Consider the following 23790-nt stretch of genomic DNA (forward strand, 5'->3'; position numbering starts at 1 on the left):
ACCCGACCCGGTTACAACCTTTAATATTAATGTGAATACAAACATTTATTCTAGAACCTTCCATATCTACATGGAAGGTGCACAACTAAATCTCCCACTTTTTGGGAAGATCGTGTAAATCTCCAGTTTATCGGAACGTATCCTGGAATAAGGGAAACCCTAATGGAAAACCTATAAATAGAGACGAATGCATAAGGTATGATCATCTAATTCCCATATATCTTCCTCTCCAATACTTCTCTCAAGAACCAATACTTATTCTCACGCCGGAGGGTGGTTACAGGAATAACCCCATTCCTGTAACGAGTCCTAACGGTGTTTCTGTTTTGCAGCCACTCGTTCAAGTCACTAATCATCGAAGTCATTGGTGCTGTTAAGGTCAGTGTTTCTTCATTGGCGCCATCCGTGGGACCATATTAGCGACAAAGAACTTCATGGCAAGTGATCAGAACATGGCTGGTCAAACGTTGACAAATAATAACTTGGCGCTGGGGGCGGGAAGCGGAACCACTCCACTATCGTCCCCGGCCGTCACCAGGTCGTTAGATCCAGAGTTCGAGGCGGAAGGGCCGCCACCGGGTTTTGATAATATCACCACAATCTCTTCCCAGGCCGTGGTTACAAACCCTTTCCTCTATATGCCCTCACAAACACCACCTGGGAGGACGGAGGGGACAGGCGGTAGCGCCTTTGCCCCAGGGACTGCTGTTTTTTCACAGACTTCACGCCTTTACTCTACTCCCGTCATCACCTCGGCGAGTCCCAGTATCTTAGTATCTGAAACCAATACTCCCCAATACTACCAACCGTTGGTTTCTAATCCAATGCCACCGTTGTATTCAGCCGCGCTTACGGCGGCGTTATCTACCCCACCTCATCAGTCGGTCATCATGCCAACCGGGGTAATGAATGCCCCTGTTACACCAGGAAATCAAATGTATTTCCCGGGGTATTTACCCTCATACGGGGGAACAGCTTATCCGCTTCAGGGAACAGCGCAAGGAAGCTCTCAATCGCCATACGCGGCCTACATGCCGCCGTGGTGGAACTTTCCGACGCCACAACCAATGTATACCCAAGCGCCAACTGAACCTGTGCACAACAGAGAAAATGCGGTCAGACCCCGGATAACTCCTTTGGAAAACTCCGGTCTGGGAACAGGTCCCGCCCCGGGTGTGAACATCCCACCTACACAGACGGTGAATGTAGAAGAGGACGAATTAACCAAGCCGTGCAAGCCAGTAGATGCAACATTCCGATCCAAATTCACGCGTAGGATCGCTGAAGCCCCTATCAAAGAAAAACCGAAGATGCCCCAAACAGTCGGCAAGTACGATGGCCTCACTGACCCGGACGATCATCTTAATTTATTTAAGAGCGCGGGTGAAGTGGCCTGCTGGCCCATGCCCCTATAGTGTAAGATGTTCGTACAAACTTTAGTGGGAGCGGCGCGAGTATGGTGGGACAGCTTACCCACGGGTGAGATAGATAGTTTTGAAGATTTGGAGTCAAAGTTCATCCTACAGTTCAGTCAGCAGCGCCGACACACGAAAGATAGGAACGAACTCCTTCATATCCGTCGTCGAGACAATGAGACGGTAGAAAACTTCATCATCAGATTCAACAAAGAAAGCCTGGTGATACCAGGCGTCACCAATGATTTGGCATGTGGAGCTTTCCTCCAAGGGGTTAACGATGATGAATTGCTGAGAACATTGCACGGAAGGGACGGGGTACCCCCGACCATAGACGAGATACTGCGGATAGCCAAAGTATACGTTATACAGGAAAAAGCGGTAGCGGCCAGCCACGCGGCTAACAGAAAGAAAGAAGCCCTAAAAAACCAGGAGGAAAAAGATCACCGGGGGTCCAAGAGCAAGCACAGGGGAGACCGATATCAGCGAAACGACAAAGACTCGCGGTATGACAGACACCGGAGCTCCTATTCAAGGAATGAGACGTCAAAACCTCGGTCTGAATATCCCAATTTAAGCAAGACCCCGGCAGAGATTCTTGCCTCAGAAAACCTCAGGCTCAATCCACCAAAACCACTGAAAGACAACCCGAACAAAGATACGAGCAAATACTGCGAGTATCACAAGGGGAGCGGACACGACACTAACGATTGTTTCCAGCTTAAGAAACAGATCGAATACTTCGTAAAGTCAGGAAAATTGGCACACCTAGTGCGAGATATCAAACAAGGCCCGCCCGTGGTCAAGGAGGAGAACGATAAGGCGGCAGGAAAAAGGCCGCGCGAGTTGAACATGGTTCATGCCGATATAAGAAGAGGGGCGAAGCGGAGTTTCTCCACGCTCGAACCCTGGATGTTGGCAACAATGACTATAGAACCACGAATGGAAGATTTGCATCTTACCACGGATGCCCTGATCATCTCCGCGGCGGTAGGGGACTACCGTATGAGGCGAATCCCAGTCGACACTGGAAGCTCAGAAGATATCATCTACGAACATTGCTTTGATAGAATGCAACCAGAAGATAAAAAGCTGCTCGAATCAGTACATGCCCCTATTAAAGGTTTCACAGGAGAGAAGGTGGATCCTATTGGTCAAATCACCTTCCCGGTAACTTTCGGGCAAGCACCCAAAGAAAGAACAATACTACTAACTTTCCTCGTGGTCCGCGCCGAGTCCTACCACAATGTGATTATCGGAAGGTTCACCCTGGGAAAGTTAGACGCCATAGTCTCCACGGCGAGAGGTTTTATGAAGTTTCCAACACCACAAGGTATCGCTACCGTATTTCGTGATAGAATTGGAGAAATATTGGATACCAAACGATGTCGCCAAGGGCCCGCGGGGGCCACGGGACCAGAAAGGTGGGTATTAAGCACACGCCACCCGGACCAAATGGTCACCATCGGCGACACTCTGTCCCTAGAAGTAAAGAGCGATTTGAAGCAATTGTTAAAAAGAAACGCAGACATCTTCGCTTTCGAGCACGCCGATATGACGGGAGTCCCCCGCGATAAAGCGGAACATAAACTTGCCACGCTCCCATGCATTAAGCCAGTCGCCCAGGGTAAACGCAGCATGGCCCCGGATCGCCGGGCAGCGGTCGTTAAGGAAGTGCGCAAGTTAGTGGAAGCTGGAATCCTCAGGGAAACACAGTGCCATACTTGGGTGTCTAACCCGGTCATGGTTATGAAACCAGATGGCACATGGCGGATGTGCATCGACTTCAAAGATCTGAACAAGGCGTGTCCAAAAGACGCGTACCCGTTGCCCGAGATTGATTTAAAGGTCGACTCCCTGGTGCCATATCGATACAAGTGTTTTTTAGATGCGTATAAAGGATACCACCAGATCAAAATGTCCAAAGAAGATGAAGAGAAAACAGCCTTCCACACCGATGTTGGCATCTTTTGTTACACCAAAATGCCTTTTGGGCTACGGAATGCAGGAGCTACCTACCAGAGGCTCATGGACAAGGTGTTCGAAACACAGATCGGGCGAAATTTGGAAGTCTATGTAGACGACCTTGTAATCAAGAGCAGCGAAGAAAAACAAATGTTGGCAGATATAGAGGAAACTTTCCAGCGGCTCAGAGAGTACAACATAAAGTTAAACCCAAAGAAGTGTTCCTTTGGGGTGGAAGAGGGGAAGTTCCTGGGGGTAGTAGTCACCCGAGACGGTTTTAAAGCTAACCCAGAGAAAATAACCGCCATATCGCGAATGCCTTCTCCCCGAACGTTGAAGGAAGCTCAAGCCCTAAATGGACGACTGGTAGCAATCAACAGGTTCTTAGCAAGGCATGCTGAGAAATCGTTACCATTCATAAAAACGCTAAAAGATTGCCTCGACAAAAAGAATTTCAAATGGACCAGCGAAGCGGAACGAGCTCTGCAGGAAATGAAGCGTTTCATAGAAAGGCTACCCACGCTGACTGCGCCTAGACACGGTGAAGTGCTAAAAATGTATCTAGCGGCAGCCCGCACAGCAGTGAGCGCCGTGCTCATGGTTGAGCGGGAAGGAAAACAAACACCAATATACTACATAAGCCGGGTATTAGTAGGGCCTGAAACACGCTACCCTACGCTGGAAAAGCTAGTTTTAGCATTGGTACACGCCACGAGGCGATTAAGAAGGTACTTTCAGGCACATCGCGTACAGATCTTAACCAACTATCCGCTACAGCAGGTCCTGCACAAACCGGAGGTCTCGGGTAGGTTGGCCAAGTGGGCTATCGAGCTGGGAGCCCTAGATATCGAATATCAGAAACGAACGGCGGTTAAGGGTCAAGTAATTGCTGATTTCTTAGCCGAAATACAGGAAGGAGAGGTTGTTACAGACCCGGTCATCCAAGATATACCAGAGTCCAGCACCGCGAGGCAGACTTGGAAGTTATACACAGATGGATCATCTAGTGGAAATGGATCCGGGGCAGGCCTGATGCTGATAAGTCCAGATCAAATCAGGCTAATGTACGCCTTACGTTTTGACTTCGAGTGCTCTAATAACGAAGCGGAATATGAGGCATTACTGGCAGGGTTGCGAATGGCAAAATCCATGGGGGCAGCCAGGGTAGACGCGTACGTCGACTCGCTGCTGGTCAACAATCAAGTCAACGAAACATATGAAGCAAAAGACGAGGCAATGGCAAAATATCTGGCAAAAATTCCAAAGAGCTCATGAATTCCTTCGACAAAGTCACACTTAACCACGTGCACAGAGGGAAGAATCAGATAGCAGACGCCTTAAGCAAACTCGCCACCTCCGGCATGGAAAGGGAAGTCAAAGTTGAAACATTACAGACGCCTTCAATCGAACCACGAAGCGTTTCCGCTGTCACAATAGAAGAACCCTGTTGGTATACCCCAATCCTACTTTTTCTTAAAACAGGCGAGCTGCCCCCCGCCAAGGGCGAAGCACGAAAGGTACAAACGAAAGCGCTGCAATATGAATTCAACGATGGCGTCCTGTATCGAAAATCTTACTTGGGTCCGCTGCCGCGATGTGTTTCCCCAGTAGAAGCGAAATACCTCATCAGCGAAATACATGAGGGTATATGCGGCATACACGCCGGACCTCGAGCAATGGTGGCCAAAATTCATAGCGCAGGGTATTACTGGCCCGGGATGCACGAAGACGCTGTAAGAGAATTGCGAAGATGCCATAGCTGTCAGAAGTTTGCTCCTCAAACAATTCGGCCCAAAAATAGCCTGGTACCGGTGACATCAGCATGGCCTTTTCAGAAATGGGCCGTAGATATCGTAGGACCTTTCCCGCCAGCTCCCGGGAAGTTAAGATATTTAATCGTGGCGGTTGATTACTTCACCAAATGGGTGGAAGCAAAACCTTTGGCTAAGATAATGGCGGAAAACGCCAAAAAGTTTCTCTGGGAACACATTGTATGCAGGTTCGGCTTACCGCTCTACCTGGTAAGTGACAATGGGACGCAGTTCACGGATAGAATTTTCCAGGAATGGTGCGCCGACCTCCACATCCAGCAGATCTTCACGTCGGTAGCACACCCACAGGGTAACGGGCAGGTGGAGCGGACGAACAGGAGCTTGCTAGAGGGTATTAAAAAGCGGTTAGGACACGAGGGAAGCTCGTGGGTGGAAGAGTTACCACATGTCCTTTGGGCACATCGAACAATGCCCAAGACTAGCAACAACGAAACCCCATTCAGCCTTACCTACGGAATGGAGGCGATGATACCTGCTGAAGCAGGGTTGCCGTCATTACGCCGTCTCAAGGTAAACAACAACAATGATCAATCGCTGAGAGAGGGCCTAGATTTGTTGGAAGAGAGGCGCGAGGCGGCCGCCATCAGCAAGGCACGATACAAAAAAGCGCTGGAAAAATATTACAACAAACGGGCAAGCCGAATGGAACCAGCGGGAAAACTGGGCCCAAACTGGGAAGGCCCCTATGTCATCCATGAAGACCTGGGTAAAGGGGCCTATCGCCTGTCCCGACTAGATGGCACGCCGGTCCCGCGCAGTTGGAACATCGCCCAGTTGAAGAAATGCTACCTATAATGCCTTGCTCCTAACAGCAAGAGTTAATTATCTCCTCCAACTCACACTTGTAACCCGTGATGGGACTTTTTTCTGTTTTTCTTTTTTGCTTCATGCAAGCTTAATAAAGATTTATGTTCATTTACTACAAAAGTTACCACCGCACGATGAATGCATTAACCGGTAAAAACAAAAACAAAACCCTTAAACACGAAATATCTTTCATTATAAGTCATAGGGTTAACCACAACAAGCGCTTACGGCGGGTATCTTGGTAATAGATACATAAACCGCCTCAAAAATAGATAGGCATCATCACATATACATGACCTATCTCAAAAAAATTAAAAACCAAGTACTTTTCCCTGTTTCTAAAAACCAAACATAAGGGAACCAAAATACAGAAAATGTTCACAAACACCTACTAAGGAAGGCTGGGTGCCATCACCACTGCAGGGGTATGCACTCCCACCTCATCATCCACCACCACAGGGTTGACGGCCAAATGATCAGTTGAGCCACCAACCATTGGGGGTACCATGCCAGAGCCATCCATCTGCTGCCTCCTCGTCCGACCACCGGACTGGCGCTGGTAGGTCAGAAGATATCGCCGTTCAGGGTCCACCGGAATTAAACCAGTCAGCACATCAGCCGATTGCTGCACTCCGGGATCCACCGGTTGAGGATCCAAAATAACAAGGCTCTGACATGCTCGGTTGGCACGAACCGGAGCAGCATTTGGGATGGGTCTTCTCCCCCTAAGCATCGATTTTGTTACCGGATGTTGCAGCATCAGCAGGCCATCAGCAGCATCAAGCACCCGGAAGATTTCGAAAAGTCTTTGCCTGTACCGTTTTCTTTCCATTACACAAACATAACCAAAAATGTAAACGAGGGGTGAATTTATAGCAGTAGTTAAAAAGTTTTGACAGTGGTGACATCAGATGTATTAATTAAAAGTAATCATCACAAGTCACAGAGCCATATTTTACAAGCCGGTGGTGTCAGAAATCATGACATCTGCATTAATTTAGCTGTCAAATCAAAACAGAAAATGGGCACTAAACCCAATTCAAACAGTGTCATTAACAAGGCAACAAGAGTACACAACAAGCAACAAAACGAATAACGGAGTAGTCATTCTTTTTCGGATTCATCCGCGGGGTCCAGCATCAGACGCAGCGATTCTATTCCATCCTCATTGACTTTATCCATTAGGTCGCCATAGCACGGTAGAGGCTCGGTATACGCCGCTTCAAGGGCACTCGCCATATCAGCCTGCAACTTATCTTTGATAGCTTGAAAATCCAGCGGCACTCTCTCCACTTGCTGGCAATCCATGTAGCCTTTATGAACACCGTCATGATGCCCGGATTGGTAGGCAGCTGCGGAGAGACGGTCAATCAGGCTAGTAAAATGGGATGATTCACGCAGATACTCGAACGCCCCCACAAGCCCATTAGTTATCAACCAATTCCTGTCTCCCCGCATAGCCGCTAGCTGGCTGATCAAATCATCGATTTCTGCATTGGATTGTGCCAGCGCGTTCTCCACCTCTTTTAACTTCGAAGACGACGATGCAGCAAGTTTGTTGTTTTGAGTGACAAGGGAGTCACAATGATCCTGCATCTCCTTGAGTTTTTCTTCACGCTCCTCCAGCTCTCCTTGCATCAGTCGGATTTTGGTATGGCAAGCTTCTACTTCAGCTGTCAAATCCTGGTATCGCTCCTGAACCTGGGACACAAAATCGGTGTCAACACGAAAATTTTTCCAATTGGGCTGACAACTCGTGTCTCACCTTCTGAGCCTCCGCTACAGCCTTACGTTCCAACTCCTCTTGCACATTTTTCGCCTGAGCCAAAACCCGATCTTTTTCCGCCATATCGCGGGCCCATAAGATCCGTTCCTCAGCAAGATGTTTGGTCACCCTTCGCAAATCTTCTTCGGCTTTGTTTTTCTCCGACAAAAATCGGGCCTCCTTTAAACCCGCAGTTTGCAGTTGACTTTCGAGGCGATGCTTGTCGTCCCTCAGTTCTTGAATAGTCGCCCGAGCCTCATGAAGTTGGGTGTTATCACGCATCCACCGACGTCGAATCTCTACCAACCTTCGTGGTAAGGTCACAGAATCTGATATGGAAGAATTCATCAAATCTTCATTATTTAACCCCTCAACGTACGTCGCTTCGGCAGGTAGATACGCCCTCTCGATCCAATGTTGAACCACAGGAGGAAAGATCAGCCGGGAGGATTCAGCAATTTTCCATTGAGGTTGGTAACGTTTATCCTGAGCATGAGGATTCCAGCAAACGGTGGGTATAAATAGGTCGTCAATCAAACGAGCACCGTCGTCAGCAATACCGCTGCTTGACCCTCGATTGTCACCACCACCCACGCTAGTCGCCTCATGCGCGGTCGACGTGGCAGCAGCATTCGTGTCAACACCAACAAAAATGCCCTTGGGCGAGTCAAGTAAGGGTGTGTCAGGACCGCCTGATCGAAGCGACGATAGCGGATCAACAGATACAGCTACCGATACTATAGGACTAGGGAGAGGCATGACACAGCTCACAGCGGGAGCAACGGAGGCTAAGGATTGCGGGCCCGTAGACATGCTAACATTAATACCAGGGCATGACGCCGCTACGGTCGGCACAATAGTGGATGTCACAACTCCGGATGACACTCCCACGGAGGTACCTACACCATAAGCATAGAAGGACGTTAGTAACATGAGCGCCAATACGCTATAAGGGTAGTTAGCAATAGATACCTGGTGAAAAAGCACACGCAGCCTGCACCGCTTTAAACGCGCTCAGAGTAGGCGCGACGAAGGTTTTTCTTTTCTTCGAGACACGACCGGGACTGGTCAGGTCGGAGACCAAGGGAACATCACGCCCCATACTGGACGTTTCCTCCATTGTGGGCACACTCCCGTGAGTTGCTGTGTGTTTTTTCCCGGACAGTTTTATTCGGGCAGGTTTTTTCTCCGACGACGCCACGACAGTAATCGTCATATCCGACAGGGGAGCAATGTACGCCAAGGGGTCCGCTGGTACAGCGGGTAGAAGAAATTGCTCCAGATGCACTTTTAGCACATCAGGCTCCCCTTCGTCCAACATACGGTCGGCAGACTTCAACGCGAGGTGCCGTGGTGGGTCAATAAAGTCAAACATACCCCACTCCCCTGCGCGAAGTACGTGATTTAAAAAAAAATAATAATAAATACACAAAAAACAAACTGTAAAGGTTAACAAGGCACGATGATGTCAACATACCTCCATCGTCCCGTTGAAATGAGGGATAACGCTTTATATCCGGCCATAACAGACTCATGTCGGCCATCACCAGTGCACCTTCTGGAATGATGGTGCACTCAAAGGGGCGGCCACATAACTTCACATATAGCACGTTCGATGCGTACAAATCCTCAGAAGGAGCATCATCCTTCACTTTATCTTTCGGTCCTTTCTCTTGCCAGTGCATCTCCCCAGGAATGGCAATGGCGTCCAGATAGAAGAACTTTTTCTTCCAATCTTTGTCCCTAGAGCTAGTGGGAATCTCCCTTAGGCATGATGCGTCTGTATCCCTCCGATCAAAAGTAAAGAAAGGGGATTTCCACACAAGCACAAAGAAAGCCCTAAAAACAACTAGTTCTGGGATATGGCCCAGCGCTATGCAGGCATACTCGAATTGTCGAAGTTTTACCAAGCCAAGGGGATGTACTTGAGAAATGTGGATACGGTAAAAATCAAGCACCAATTTCAAAAATTTGGTGATGGGTAGCTGGAAATTGCAAAATTTGAAAAAATCACTGAATAAAGCGATTTTACCCACCTTCAGGGGGAAGGCAGTGTCGGTTTTCGACGGCAAAACAGGATTCCACTCGGCCCTAATACCATAATCATGAACAAGATTGTTGAAGGATGTTACGCCCCATTTGCAAAATAGTATGTACGTAGGGGTGGCAGTGGTGGAAGACGATTCGTTCGTTTTCGAAGCCATGGAGTAGAGAGAGTGACGATGGAGTGATTTGGGGAAGGATTTTTGAACTCCTACGTAAGGCATCGTTCTTTATAAGCTACGGAAACTTTTCAAATTCAAAAATGTGTACGAACCGACACACGTGTCCACCAAGGGAAAAGACAGCTGTCACTAACATGGTGACCCAACTGTCACATCCTGTATTTTCGCCGTATTTTCCAAAGGTCGTTGTAAAAATCATCATGAGTTCACTTTTTCTTTTTCTCTTAGTCCGACCTAATGGACTCCCTCCATGAGCTCGGACTGGGGGGACATGACGAGGTGTGACCCGCATCGGTCACCCGACCCGGTTACAACCTTTTATATTAATGTGAATACAAACATTTATTCTAGAACCTTCCATATCTACATGGAAGGTGCACAACTAAATCTCCCACTTTTTGGGAAGATCGTGTAAATCTCCAGTTTATCGGAACGTATCCTGGAATAAGGGAAACCCTAATGGAAAACCTATAAATAGAGACGAATGCATAAGGTATGATCATCTAATTCCCATATATCTTCCTCTCCAATACTTCTCTCAAGAACCAATACTTATTCTCACGCCGGAGGGTGGTTACAGGAATAACCCCATTCCTGTAACGAGTCCTAACGGTGTTTCTGTTTTGCAGCCACTCGTTCAAGTCACTAATCATCGAAGTCATTGGTGCTGTTAAGGCCAGTGTTTCTTCATTTACAGACATTCTTTTTGCGAGTTTCGAGGGTAAGAGAATCATATCAGTGTACGGTCATGCCAAAACGCTCTTGTTGTTCAATTAGTTAACATTAAGATAAGCATCCTATAACAATTATCGGTATTGTTGTCCACTTAAGCTCAACTTATCAAATGTAATCATGGCGAGGGGATACATTAAGGTATGATTTATACTTACCGACCGGTGTTCATCCACATCACGACACATTCCCGTATCAAGGTATGCACGAGGGTTCATCTTACCGGTGAGTATACCGATTATCATCTGTTTGACCGTATATGATGTGAGATTCTCACTTATTTTGATTTGAAAACAAGCCCTATGTGATAGAATCACTTATTGATGAGGAACTTGATTTTCATATGCATGAGGGCACAAGAGCAAGTCCATGAACAGGTCAGTACTTCCTTACAGCAGAGAGACGAACTTGACTCCCGGATAAATGTGATATATTATCACTTATTTGTTTGGACATGTGATTGTTTATCACTTATTGAGGTCGTATGCAGTATGTACACGTATGTATAGTATCATGGAAGATCTAGACTTGCGTCCCCGTTATTTTTCGGTAAAAGATACAACCATGATACCCGGATGATAAGCAGCATGACCGAATATCTCAGAACCTCGGCAATCTATCAAACGAAATTTTGGTACTAAGACCATATGCCAATGAGTTGTTCCCACCTGGTCTTCAGTCGATTTAAGTTTATATCACCCTGCACACTTTAAAATGATTGTGAGCCTACCGATACATCTTATATAGAGCTGCTTATCGTTTTTCATTTAAGGTTTAAAGCGGTTTGAATAGACCACTGATGTACTATCATTTTCTCTTTTGCTCGCCAGGAAACTCATTTTTGTTTTTCTATTGTTTTTGTATTTTTGAAATTTTTCGATATTTTTGGATTTTCAGATTTTGGATTTACTCCCCCTAAAATCAATAAACTAAGATAAAATTTAAAAACACAGAGGTATTTACAAAAATGATTTTCCGATGTTGGTTTACTCTTGCTTGACCTTAATGCCGTTTACCAATAATAAAAAGTCAAATCTTGATTTGTCAAATGCTTTGGTAAAAAGGTCGGCACGTTTGTCATCGGTGTGGACCTTAACGACATCGATTAGCCTTTTCTCAAAGCAATCACGTATGAAGTGATATTTGATTTCGATGTGTTTGGTCTTTGAGTGCTGCACAGGATTTCTAGTGATCTGTAATGCAGCAGAATTATCAACGTAAATAGGAGTAGTTAGGAATTCAAAACCGTAGTCGCGTAATTGTTGTTGGATCCAAAGAACTTGGGAGCAACAACTTGAGGCAGCAATGTATTCGGCTTCGCATGTTGATGTGGCGACACACGTCTGCTTCTTGCACTGCCATGTGACTAGGCGATTTCCTAAAAACTGACATCCAGCCGTTGTGGATTTGCCATCGATTTTGCATCCGCCAAAATCAGAATCACTGAATGCGATCAAGTCAAAGTTATTATCCCTAGGGTACCATAGACCGGTGTCAGGGTAACCCTTCAAATAACGAAAAATCCTTTTTACAGCTGTAAGATGTGAGGCCTTCGGGTTGACTTGATATCTGGCAAGCAGGCACGTTGGGTACATTATGTCTGGTCTTGATGCTGTGAGGTACATAAGAGATCCGATCATTACGCGATAGTATGAAGGACTAACAGCTTCACCCTTCAAGTTTGGAGTAATTCCGTGATTTTGTGGCAGTGGGGTACCAATGGGCGTTGCATCAGACATCTGGAACCGACTCAAGATGTCACCAACATATTTAGTCTGATGGATGAATATCCCAGACTCAGTTTGTTGCACTTGTAGGCCCAAGAAGAAGGTCATTTCCCCCATAGCACTCATCTCGAATTTATCCTGCATAATGCGCTCGAAATTCCTACACAAGACATCATTAGTAGAACCAAAAATAATATCATCAACATATACCTGTACCAGAAGAAGATCTCCATCTTGTTCTTTGATGAAAAGAGTACAGTCGATAAGACCTCTTCAAAAACCGTTCTCCAGCAGATAGTTTGATAAGGTTGCATACCGAGCTCGCGGTGCTTGATGAAGACCATAGAGAGCTTTGTTGAGCAACCAAACCCGATCGGGATGGATAGGATCTTCAAAACCTGGAGGCTGTTCGACGTACACCTCTTCTTCAACCACACCATGTAAGAATGCAGTTTTGACGTCCATCTGGTAAACCTTGAATCCTTTGAATGAGGCATAAGCCAGAAAGATCCGAATTGCTTCCAGACGTGCAACAGGTGCATAGACTTCGTTGTAGTCGATTTCTTCTATCTGACGAAAACCTTGAACGACTAAACGTGCTTTGTTCCGGATAACAACTCCGCGGTCATCCTTTTTGCATTAGAAAACCCAACGGGTACCAATCTTCTTGTAACCAGCAGGTTTCTCTACGAGTTTCCAGACACCAAGCTTCTGGAACTGTTGCAGCTCTTCCTGCATTGCTTCAACCCAAGAGTTATCTTTCATGGCTTCTTTCCAAGTTCTTGGCTCTTCCTGTGAGACATAACACGCGAAAGACCAATCGTTTTGTTGCCCGGATTCTCGAATAGCTGCATACAGGCCTGCATTGTTGTTGTTTCGCAACATGTTTCTTGTTTGAATGCCACTTTGCACATTTCCGATGATGTTTTGTTGAGGATGGGTATTATGAATCCTTGTTTCTGGATTATCTGGAACTGGAATATTTATACCCAGATTGTTGAAATTGAGATCAACAACTAAATCAGTGCCCGGAATTGACGAAGAGGATGATGCAGTAGCTTCAGCTGTTCTAGGGGCATCCACTGGAGGATTACCCTCTGAAGTACCATGAACTACTGTTGTTGGAGCTTCTTGATCTGCATCTAGAAATTCATCATCCTCTGAAGATTCGTTCAATTCGGTTGCATCATGAAAATCCTCATTGTCGAGAGTATTATTGTTCACCGAAGACGGTTCTTGATTGACAAGAATTGGACGAACCACTGGTGAAATTGTTGCATTGTCGCTCTCGAAAAACATCCTTGCCGCAACACTTTCTTCAACGGCTTCAACATTGATCGAATTGAAAAAGTCATCGTACTCAAACATCCAAGGCTGACCATGACATTTGACTGGCAAAGTGTGCCTTTGTACTCTGACCTCAGACCATTCCTCGACCCTTTTAGTCTCTAGATTCCAGACTCGTAAGTTAGGGGTGGCATACCCAAGAAAGTATCCGTCAATTGCTTTTGCCCCAAACTTTCCATTAGGATCGATGATTGTACATGGAGCTCCAAACGGTTCAAGATAAGACAAATCTGGTTTCCGTTTTTGAAGAAGCTCAAAGCAGGTCTTGTTGTGCCTTTTGACTGTAAGGACTCGGTTCAATGTGTAACATGCAGAGGCCACAGCTTCAGACCAGAATGGAATGGGCAACTGCGACTCTACCAACATTGTCCTAGCAGTCTCGATCAATGTGCGATTCTTACGTTCAGTGACGCCATTCTGTTGAGGAGTATAAGCTGCACTAAACTCATGAAGAATACCCTTTGAAGTGCAAAACTCCTCCATGGCATGATTTTTAAATTCAGTACCATTGTCGCTACGTATCCGCCTAACCTTTAACTTATACAAATTCTCAATCTGAATGATCAAGTTTTTGATAATACCAAAGGTTTCACTCTTGTGTGCCATGAACGCCACCCAAGAAAATCTTGAATAATCATCAGTAATCACGAGACAGTATTGATCATTACGAATACTCTTGTGCTTGACAGGACCGAACAAATCCATGTGCAAACGTTCAAGAGGAACTGCCACCGTGTTGATCTTCTTTGTAGGGTGCCGTTTCTTCGTTTGTTTTCCATTCTGGCACGAAACACAGACGTCTTGAAGATGGAAGTTTTTAAGAGGAACACCATTCACCAATTCATTTGAAACCAAATGATTCATTTTGCGTAAGTTAATGTGACCCATTCGTCTGTGCCAAGAGATAGAGTCTTTTTCTATGGCTTTGGAAACGAAACAAGTTGCTTGTGCAGACGTAGTAATAGCTTGGCTCATATCAAGGACGTACAAATCATTTATCCTTGGAGCTGACAAGAGAATCCATTCTTTTGGAATTTTGAAACCGGGTTTCAGCACATAACATCCATTAGCATCAAAGTGTACTGAGAATTGCTTGTCACATATTTGAGAAACACTAAGAAGATTGTGATCAAGTTGTTGCACAAAGTTGATCTTGTCAAAGCTGACAATCCCGTTGGATATCATTCCTTCACCCGTAATATAACCACCCTTATCTCCAGCAAATGCAACATAACCTCCTCTAATAGATTTGACGTCGTAGAGAAGCTTCATGTCGCCTGTCATGTGCCTGGATGCCCCACTATCAACAATCCAATGACTACTGATAGTTCCTCCTGGAACACCCTGCACATGAACTCAATCAATTAGTTGGAGATGGGGACCCAAGCCATTGTGGTCTTAGGTCTTCCATTTTCATCAATAACAATAACTTCTTGTCTTTGATGATTGGTAAATTGTGATGGTCCCCCTGATTCAGTAACCGTTTTTGGTTTCCAGGTCTGTTTTCTTTTACCAGTGTCATTCTTTAAAATTTTAACTTCATGGTTGTCAGAAGTTTTTGAATTGTCTGGTTTGACAGAAACAGATGTTTTGTTAACCACATCGGTTTTAATCGCCTTTTCAATTTTCTTGACCTGTTGGCGTTTTTGTTTCTTTTCCCTTTCTTTTATAAGGCGGGGATCTTGTTTTACAAAAACAGATTGCTTACGGTCAGTTTGGTCATGGGGAACATCAACTTTTCCTTTTTGTTTATGAAGATATGGACAATTTCGAATTATATGTCCAATTGTTCCACACTCAAAACATGATCTTCGTTCAACAAACCCCGAAGTATCATGTGATCGTCTTGCCGATAATGATGAACTTTGTGATCCCGAGGTACTAGGTCTTGAACTACTTGGTTCATTTCTTTTCTGTACAGTTGCTTTCTTAACAAAATCTAAGTTAGATTTGTTTTCAAACGTTTCGATTTTGTCCGTTCCCGTCGATTTCACAAAGTTTACATTTTTGTTCTTCTTCTGATTCGGCTTCTTTTGTGCTTGAGCTGGTGATTTTCCTTTTGGCTTGGTGTGATTTTGCTGTTTCTGCACTGTTGGTAATTTCTTGTTGCCATATTGTTTTCGAATTTCGTCCTTTGGAATAGGAGGACACTGTGTAACTGTAACACGTGGTCCTGTCTTTCCTAAAAACTTACTTGTCGAATTTTCAAAGACTTTACTTATTAAAGATTGATTAACATTCTTAATAGGAAAATCTTTGTCAGAGTAGATTTTATCATCACCAACAAGAGTGTACAGCAAACTCACACTCTCCGACCCTTTTTCAGACGAGGACTCGATTGCAACAGTCTTAGCGGGTTTTGCAGAAGGCTCACATAGAATGTGATTCTTGAGAGGTATGTCCTCATTTTTGACTACCGCATCAGACTTTACTGGGACAGCATCATCAGATTCATCATCAGAAGAATCAGCATCCTCAGTAATGACTGGAGGATCCTGATTCAGTTCAGCAGAAGACACACATGTATCTGCTGATACATCTGAATCTGATGATACTTCTTTCTTGTATCCGAGCCCTGTAGCAAATTCTTTAACATCTAGAGGAACAGATGGTTCAAAGAACGTTCTATCCTCCTCGTCAGGCATTGCATCATAATTGTGTCTCACTGGTGGTGGACATTTCTTGTATCCTATGCATGTGACATCCCGTTTCTCTTTCTGAACGTCAATGATGTGATCCAACACATAGCTAGAGCTCAAATAATTGTCTAGCTTAAGTTGGATCGCCTCACTTTCGGTTTTCACACAAGCCATCTCTTTTTGCATAGTCTCAAGGCGAGATATATACAAATTTATGTCAGTTTGTTTTCTGGAAACCATTTTAGTTAGCTCGGTTTTATCTTTCTTTAACTTTTCAATTACCGATTTAAACTCCTTTTCATGGTTTTCATAAAACATATTGGCTTCAGTGCATTTTGAAAGATCCACGGTCAACTTTTGATTGTGGATGAATGTCACATCATACTTCTCTTGCAAAGCTTCGTGTTTGCTTTGCAATTCACACCACTTGGCATTCAAAGAAACATGTTTGTCTTGCAAGTCAAACAAACTAGCTTGTAAAGCATCATGTTTGCCTTGCAACTCAGACATGTTTGCCTCTAAATCAGCATATTTAACATGCAAACTATCACAATTATCACAATTAATAGCAGAGGGTTCATCGACACATACCTGACTTGATGAACTGTCGACATTAGCGATAAAGGCTGAATGGAGAGAAGACGAAGAATAAGCAGCTTGATCCACCAAGATAGATCTTCTTTGAGTTTCTGCTGCAGCTTCCTCCAAAAGTTCATCAATATCTGCATCGATTGATGCATTTGATGTCTCACCCACATGATCATCGCCTGAACTTGAGGATTCTTCATCTGAACTCCTGCTATATCCCGAAGAGTCTTCATCCTCAGAAGATTCACCACCACTGGCGGAAGATTCTCCACCACTGGTGTGAACTAAATCCTTAACCACTTTAGCAAAACATGCTGTTCCATCTGGAGCATCACCACTCAACTGGATTGACCAGTCACAACCTTCATCCACTTGAACCATAAGTGCCCGGTTGGCATTTGATGTTCCAGCTTGGCTCTGGTTGTTGACAGGTATCAATGTACGCTCATTGTTCCTGTTCTGGTTATGCTGGTTGCCTTGGTTTCTGAAGGGGTTCTGGTTCCCGTGCTGTGCTGGCTTTGTACATTCCCTTTTAAAGTGACCCCGTTCACCACAATTGAAGCACTTTACTGCCTGCTTATCGAACCCATACTTGGTGTCTTTCTTGCTTTCCAAGCTGGTTCTGCCAATACTTTCCATGAAATCCTTTGCCCTTCTTACAGCACTAGCAAAGGCCCACTTGATATCCATCAAGTCCATCTCTTCCTTATCAATCTGCCGATAGTCTTCTTGTGTGAGATTAATGTTGCCAATCTGACCTTCCACTAACCCACAGTATGCGCTCACTATAGTGTTAAGCAGCTCCATGTGTTCCCTTGCTACTTCTACACTGACCTTAGAGAAGCTTGAAGTGTCGAGCTGTACTGTATTTGGTTTTGATTGCTGACCAGCAGGTGATGTCCCTCCATAACACGCTTGTTGTTGAGCAGGAGGAGGAGGAGGTGGTTGTATTGGATTTCCATACATGTCTGTGGTGGGAGCTGGCTTAACAGGAACTTGTACTGGATTGCCATACATATCCGTGCTTGTGACAAATGCCGTTTGAAGTGGAGCATGTGGAACGGTTCTTGCAGACGAAGAATTGGAAGTTCCATAATATATTTCTGGATTTTGTGGCACTGGAACTCTTTTTGCCTTTAAGGTTTCCTCCTGATCCTTGTTTTCCAAAAGCTGCACGAAGTCGTTGATGTTTGTAGTTCTCAAAACTCCGTTATACTTCAAGATTTCCAAGAAACTATTCCATTGTGGAGGCAATGCATCAGCAAACTTCTTCACCACCTCTGTTGTAGTTGTCGCTACTCCAAAATTGTTCAACTCTGTAAGCAAGTGATAAAACCGGCTTGTCATGTCTCCCAAAGACTCCTTATCCATGCACGTGAAACAGTCAAATTCTTTCTTGAGAAGATCATGACGCAATTGACGTGTTGCTTCATTCCCTACTCCTCTGGTTTTCAACCCGTCCCACAACTTCTTCGTTGTCTTGAAACTGACAAACTGGTGATAGATATCTATGCTTAACGCCTGAGTGAGAATGGCGTATGCTTTCTTTTCCAGATCATACGTTTTCTTTTGATCTTCAGGAAGATCGGCAAACGTAGCAGTATCTGAAGCAGCAACCTCTATAGCTTGATCGAAATCTATAGTGAAACGTATCCACAGTTCGGTATTTTGACCAAGAACGTATGTACGAAATCTATCAACCCAGCCCGGATACTCGTTTAAGTGCATCAACTTTGGAGGTCGATTCAAACTTCCGGTTTCGCTTTCGCTCAATAAGATACTTTGAATGCTTAGAGTTTGATTTGATACTAATGCCCATTGACCTGTCGATATGGCATTTGCTTGCGAAGATGTCGACACCGGAGATTCGGCCCATGAAGGAGATAGACTTGTATTTGTGTACTTTCCACTATCTGGAGCCGTTGTACCCCACCATGATGGGGTTGAACCCGTACTTGTATATTTTCCACTATCTGGAGCCGGAGTTCCCCACCAACTCGGATTCATGTTGGATAAGAAAAATGAAGTCTATATGAATATTTCGAAAGGTGACAGCCAGCCGAAGGATCCAAGCTCGAAAGACAAGACAAACACAAACCTGTTAAATCTAAACAGACCAAGATCGAAAGATACTACTTGTTCGAAGGATCAACAGTGTTCGAAAGATCACTGTTGAATTTCGAACAATGTTTTCGAAAGATTCTCCAAACGAAGGATCCTTATCTTTCGAATAAGAAACTATAGATTGAAAGATATATCCTTCGAAAAGATTCCTTGGATCGAAAGATAATTCACAGACTTCGAAGGATGTTCGAAGGATGATTATCTGTCGAACCTCCTTTGATCGAAAGATGATCTTTCGACTTCGAAGGATATCTTTCGATGTGAACTGACACAGCTGACACAAAGGTGACAGGTTGGTGAAAAGGTGATGGGTTGGTAGAGATCTTTCGGCAGAAAGGTATGGTCAGACCATACTTTTTCACCAAACCAGATTTGACTAATAAAATATTACCAAAAATGGAAGATCCTTATCCAGAAACCGGTCACCGGAGTAAGACGGAATTTGGCCAGAAATGACCAAAATTCTTAAAAACAAGTTTTTAAGTTACCCAACCCGTCCTTTAACACACCCGGTTAGTTTAGAACACGTTTTTACGTCAAGAAATGCGAGAAAAACACTAAAAACGGGTGCTAAGCCATGTGTCCAAACACTCCCAAGTCTTGAATAAACTCGGTTTTAAAAAGGAAAAGAGCCTTAGCTCTGATACCACTTGTAGGTCCCTCGGAGGATGAGGTCAAACCTTAACCTTGTTATGTGAAACACACTAGCAAGTGCGGAATCCAAGCTAGAGTGCAAACCGAGATGAAACAAGCACAAACACAAGACACACAATATTCACCGATTAACACCACATATATTAATACGTATGAAAGGTTCGGTTACAAGCTCAATGTCTACAAATCTGTTTTGCAAACTCTCTAAGTGTGTGTGTTCTCACAGAAGTGTCTCTCTGTGCTCTATCTTGTGTCTCTAAGTGTCTGAAATGAAGTGAACACACTACACGGGTATATATACCCGTCACAGAGTGTCTGGTCGAAGGATCAGATAGATTGATCGAAGGATCATCTATCGATCTTAAACTTGTCGAAGGATCTACAAATACCTCGAAGGATGATCTATCGAGGTCTATCATCATCCATCGAAGGTTCATCTTTCGAGCTCATCGAAGGATCCAAACTATCCTTCGATGAGTCATCCTTCGACACAGACATGTTACGATCATGTACCAACTGTTTGGCCAAGTCAAACCAGGAGGATGGTTGACTTGGTCAAACTTACAGGACTAACAAAGGACATCGTTTTATATACAGAGAAAGTACAAACACAAGTGCACCAACAGAATCTTTAGATTGATAATGGAAACGGTTAATTGTCTATTCTCTTGTATGATAAATTTTTACCTTTTAGTTTTTCCAATTTTGTAACATTCCTATTGTATCTTGTTCATCTAAGGGACTTAAAAATTCCACAAGGCAAGATCACATGAAAACTGAAAGCAAACTAATTAAGAAAGTAAAAAGTGAACATAAATCACCAAAACAGATTTAATGAGATGGATACTTATTAGAAAGAACTTGTTTGAATATTACTATGTGTAGGTTCATTATTTCGGACCGAGACCCGTGATTAGTGTGTGATTATGTTCAAGATGTCACACCCTGATATTTCCACGTATTACCGGCGGGCCCGGTGAGGAGTATCGTGACGTAGTTGATATCATCATAGTCAATAATCATAGTTTAATGCATCATGGAAGTCTAAAAGTAAAATATTACAAATCGAATTGAAAGTAACAAAGTATTACAAACGGAATGTAAAGGATCCATAGGCGGATCAAAACAAAAGAGATAATGTTCAACATATTTTCAAGTGATAAAGCTTGCATAATTCTTTATTTAAGTCACTCAGGAGAAACTAGCCTATTCCGTCTAGTACCTGCACTTAACCTTTTGGAAAATACGTCAGTTTTCACAGTTTACACCGGTAAATATAATTAACTGACACTATTGAAAATGTTTTAAGAAAATTGATTTGAATGCACAAGGCATAAATAATCTTTTATAACTTGGGATAATTATTTAAAAATAAACTTGTAAAAGAATTATATGTTTGTTATACGTTCAGTAGCCCGCAGGGCTGAATACCAGGTTAAAGATTAATAGACACACCGCATAATATATCCCACGGGTAGTTATTCTCGAACAGGCGGGTACATTATTTTTACATACGCACTGGCAGGTGTATGCCTACACCCGTGCTTAAGTCGTGGCCATTTCAATGAATGAATGAGCCGAGGATATCCAGGACATGGTCATTAACCCCCCAAAGGCTTAAGACAAACAAAACTGATTAAACGGGTTATCTCAATGAATTAACCTTCATATGATTAAAAATTCAATACCTGACGAACCGGTATTTTATATATCGTATCCCAAGCCTGTATAAGGGAAAATAATGTTAAAAGTATTTACCTGAGCAAATTATACAAATTTATCTCAGCCGTATACAATCAGCAAGTGGAAAAATCTTTTACTGGGCTCCTAAATCTGGATGAAGGTTTTAATAACCTATTAGATTCCTAACAGGTCTTGCATAAGTTTAAACTTAGACCGGTTAGTTTTAAAGGAAGATATACGGTTCAAAACGCAAGATTAAGCGAAGACCGGATTAGAATATGGTTTAGACCCGACAAGTATGAAGACTTGTATAATATGGGTAAATTAAACACATTCTGGATTTTGAGGTAAAAATGATAAGGTTTGACCAGTTTCGGTTAATTTATGCAAACAAGTCACATAAACCGTACCGAACGCGAAAAATGCATAATGGGTAACCAAAAGAGTCATCTACAGGTTTCACAAGTTAATATGCCTTAAATATGTTGTGATACCAGTAGGATACCTTTCATTATGCCCAAAACGAATTTAAAATCAATTTATACCCCGTAGGGGTATTTTGGTCATTTTAAACCTTATAAAAGAGATTAAATAATAATCTGAGGTTCTGGTCTAAATTGATTAGTAAAAATATTTATTTTTGTAAGTCATAACAGTAGGGTATTGTATATATGTGAAATTTATCATTTTTAACCAAACTATGCACCGTAGGGGCATTTTGGTCATTTCACATAAGGTTTAAAGGTCAACACCTAATAGTTAACTTTTAAGGACCTAGAGTCACAAACTAACTCCGTTAGGCTCCCGGTTAGTCGTACGATCACCCGAAAAGTCTTGTTATCTTCCAAACTTCACAAAATTAATATCTAATATTCTTGTGGATGGAATATTAATTTATTTACAATGTTTTAGCGTTCGTTAAAGGTCACTCAGAGGTAACTTTAACATGTTGACACATTTAACCCCTGTGCTTTTCAAGATCCACATTTTTAACACAAACGACTTATAATGTTCGATAAATTATTCGTTAAAGAATACGAACGTCGTGTGAGGTCAATCAGAGGCACAAGAATGCCATGTTGACACTTTGGATCCCTTTATTCATGTAATTACATTGTTTGGCAATTTTAGTCTCTCGGAAATAATTCCTTACACGTTTAAAGCTCATGACACGTGTCTTAATTATATTGGTTGCGTTTTTACGAGGTGTTACACAGGACGAGAGAGATTAGAGACGGATAACACAAGTTCCTTGTATTAATTCGGTTGCATAACCTTACAAAGCGGCCCGATTAGTAGATAGCCGAACCATACCAAAGGAGCATACATCCGGGGAGAGACCAAGTGGTGATCTCTCCCCCAAAGTCTAAAACCTTCACACATTGCAAATGAACCAAGGGGTGGTATTTATAGCAACACCCACTTCACTTGCAAACACACACGGTCAAACAAATAACCCTTTCGTTTGACCACTTCAAACGAGCGGGTCAATACACGTTCGTTTGACCGTTTCACTAACTATAACATAATCAGCATAAAATAAATCTAATCTATTCGAACAGCATCAGAGACAAAAACTAGACCAACAAAGGTTCGTTATTTCGAACCGAGACTCGTGATTAGTGTGTGATTATGTTCAAGAGGGGAGAGATTGGAGACGGATAACACAAGTTTCTTGTATTAATTGGATAGCATAACGTTACAAAGTGGTCTGATTACTAGGTAGCCGAACCATACCAAAGGAGCATACATCCGGGGAGAGACCAAGTCGTGATCTCTCCCCCAAAGTCTATAACCTTCACACTTTGCAAATGAACCAAGGGGTGGTATTTATAGCCACACCCACTTCACTTGCAAACACACACGGTCAAACAAATAACCCTTTCGTTTGATCACTTCAAACGAGCGGGTCAATACATGTTTGTTTGATCGTTTCACTAACTATTACATAATGAGCATAAAATAAATCTAATCTATTCGAACAGCATGGGACACAAAAACTGCACCAACAAATTCCCCCTTGTCCGTTGATGTCGAATGCTGAAAATGCAACTGCAATCGATCTTCAGTCAAGTATTTGTTGATGTTGGCTTCTCTGTTTTAACAAATTCCCCCTTGACCGATGATCCTGGTAAGTAGTATCTTGACTTGAGTCTTCATAACAATACCAAACCCTTGAAGCTTCTCATGTAATATTTCCCCCTCAAAGTACGCGTATCCGTGTTGGGTGTTGTGCAATGTCCTCACAAGGCTAAATTGACCGATCTTTCGCTGATCTTCCAATACT

General features: G+C 43.5%; 1 protein-coding gene across 1 annotated transcript; it reads left to right on the top strand.

The window, feature by feature from the left end:
• The first annotated feature begins 452 nt into the window (after nucleotides 1–452).
• LOC110900734 (leucine-rich repeat extensin-like protein 1) lies at nucleotides 453–1415 on the top strand. Its single transcript, XM_022147603.2, has one exon. It carries the CDS (start codon nucleotides 453–455, stop codon nucleotides 1413–1415), a length of 963 nt encoding a protein of 320 aa, XP_022003295.2.
• The last annotated feature ends 22375 nt before the right edge of the window (nucleotides 1416–23790 follow it).

The sequence above is a fragment of the Helianthus annuus genome, chromosome 13, assembly GCF_002127325.2.
Source record: "Helianthus annuus cultivar XRQ/B chromosome 13, HanXRQr2.0-SUNRISE, whole genome shotgun sequence".
NCBI classification, from domain to species: Eukaryota; Viridiplantae; Streptophyta; class Magnoliopsida; order Asterales; family Asteraceae; genus Helianthus; species Helianthus annuus.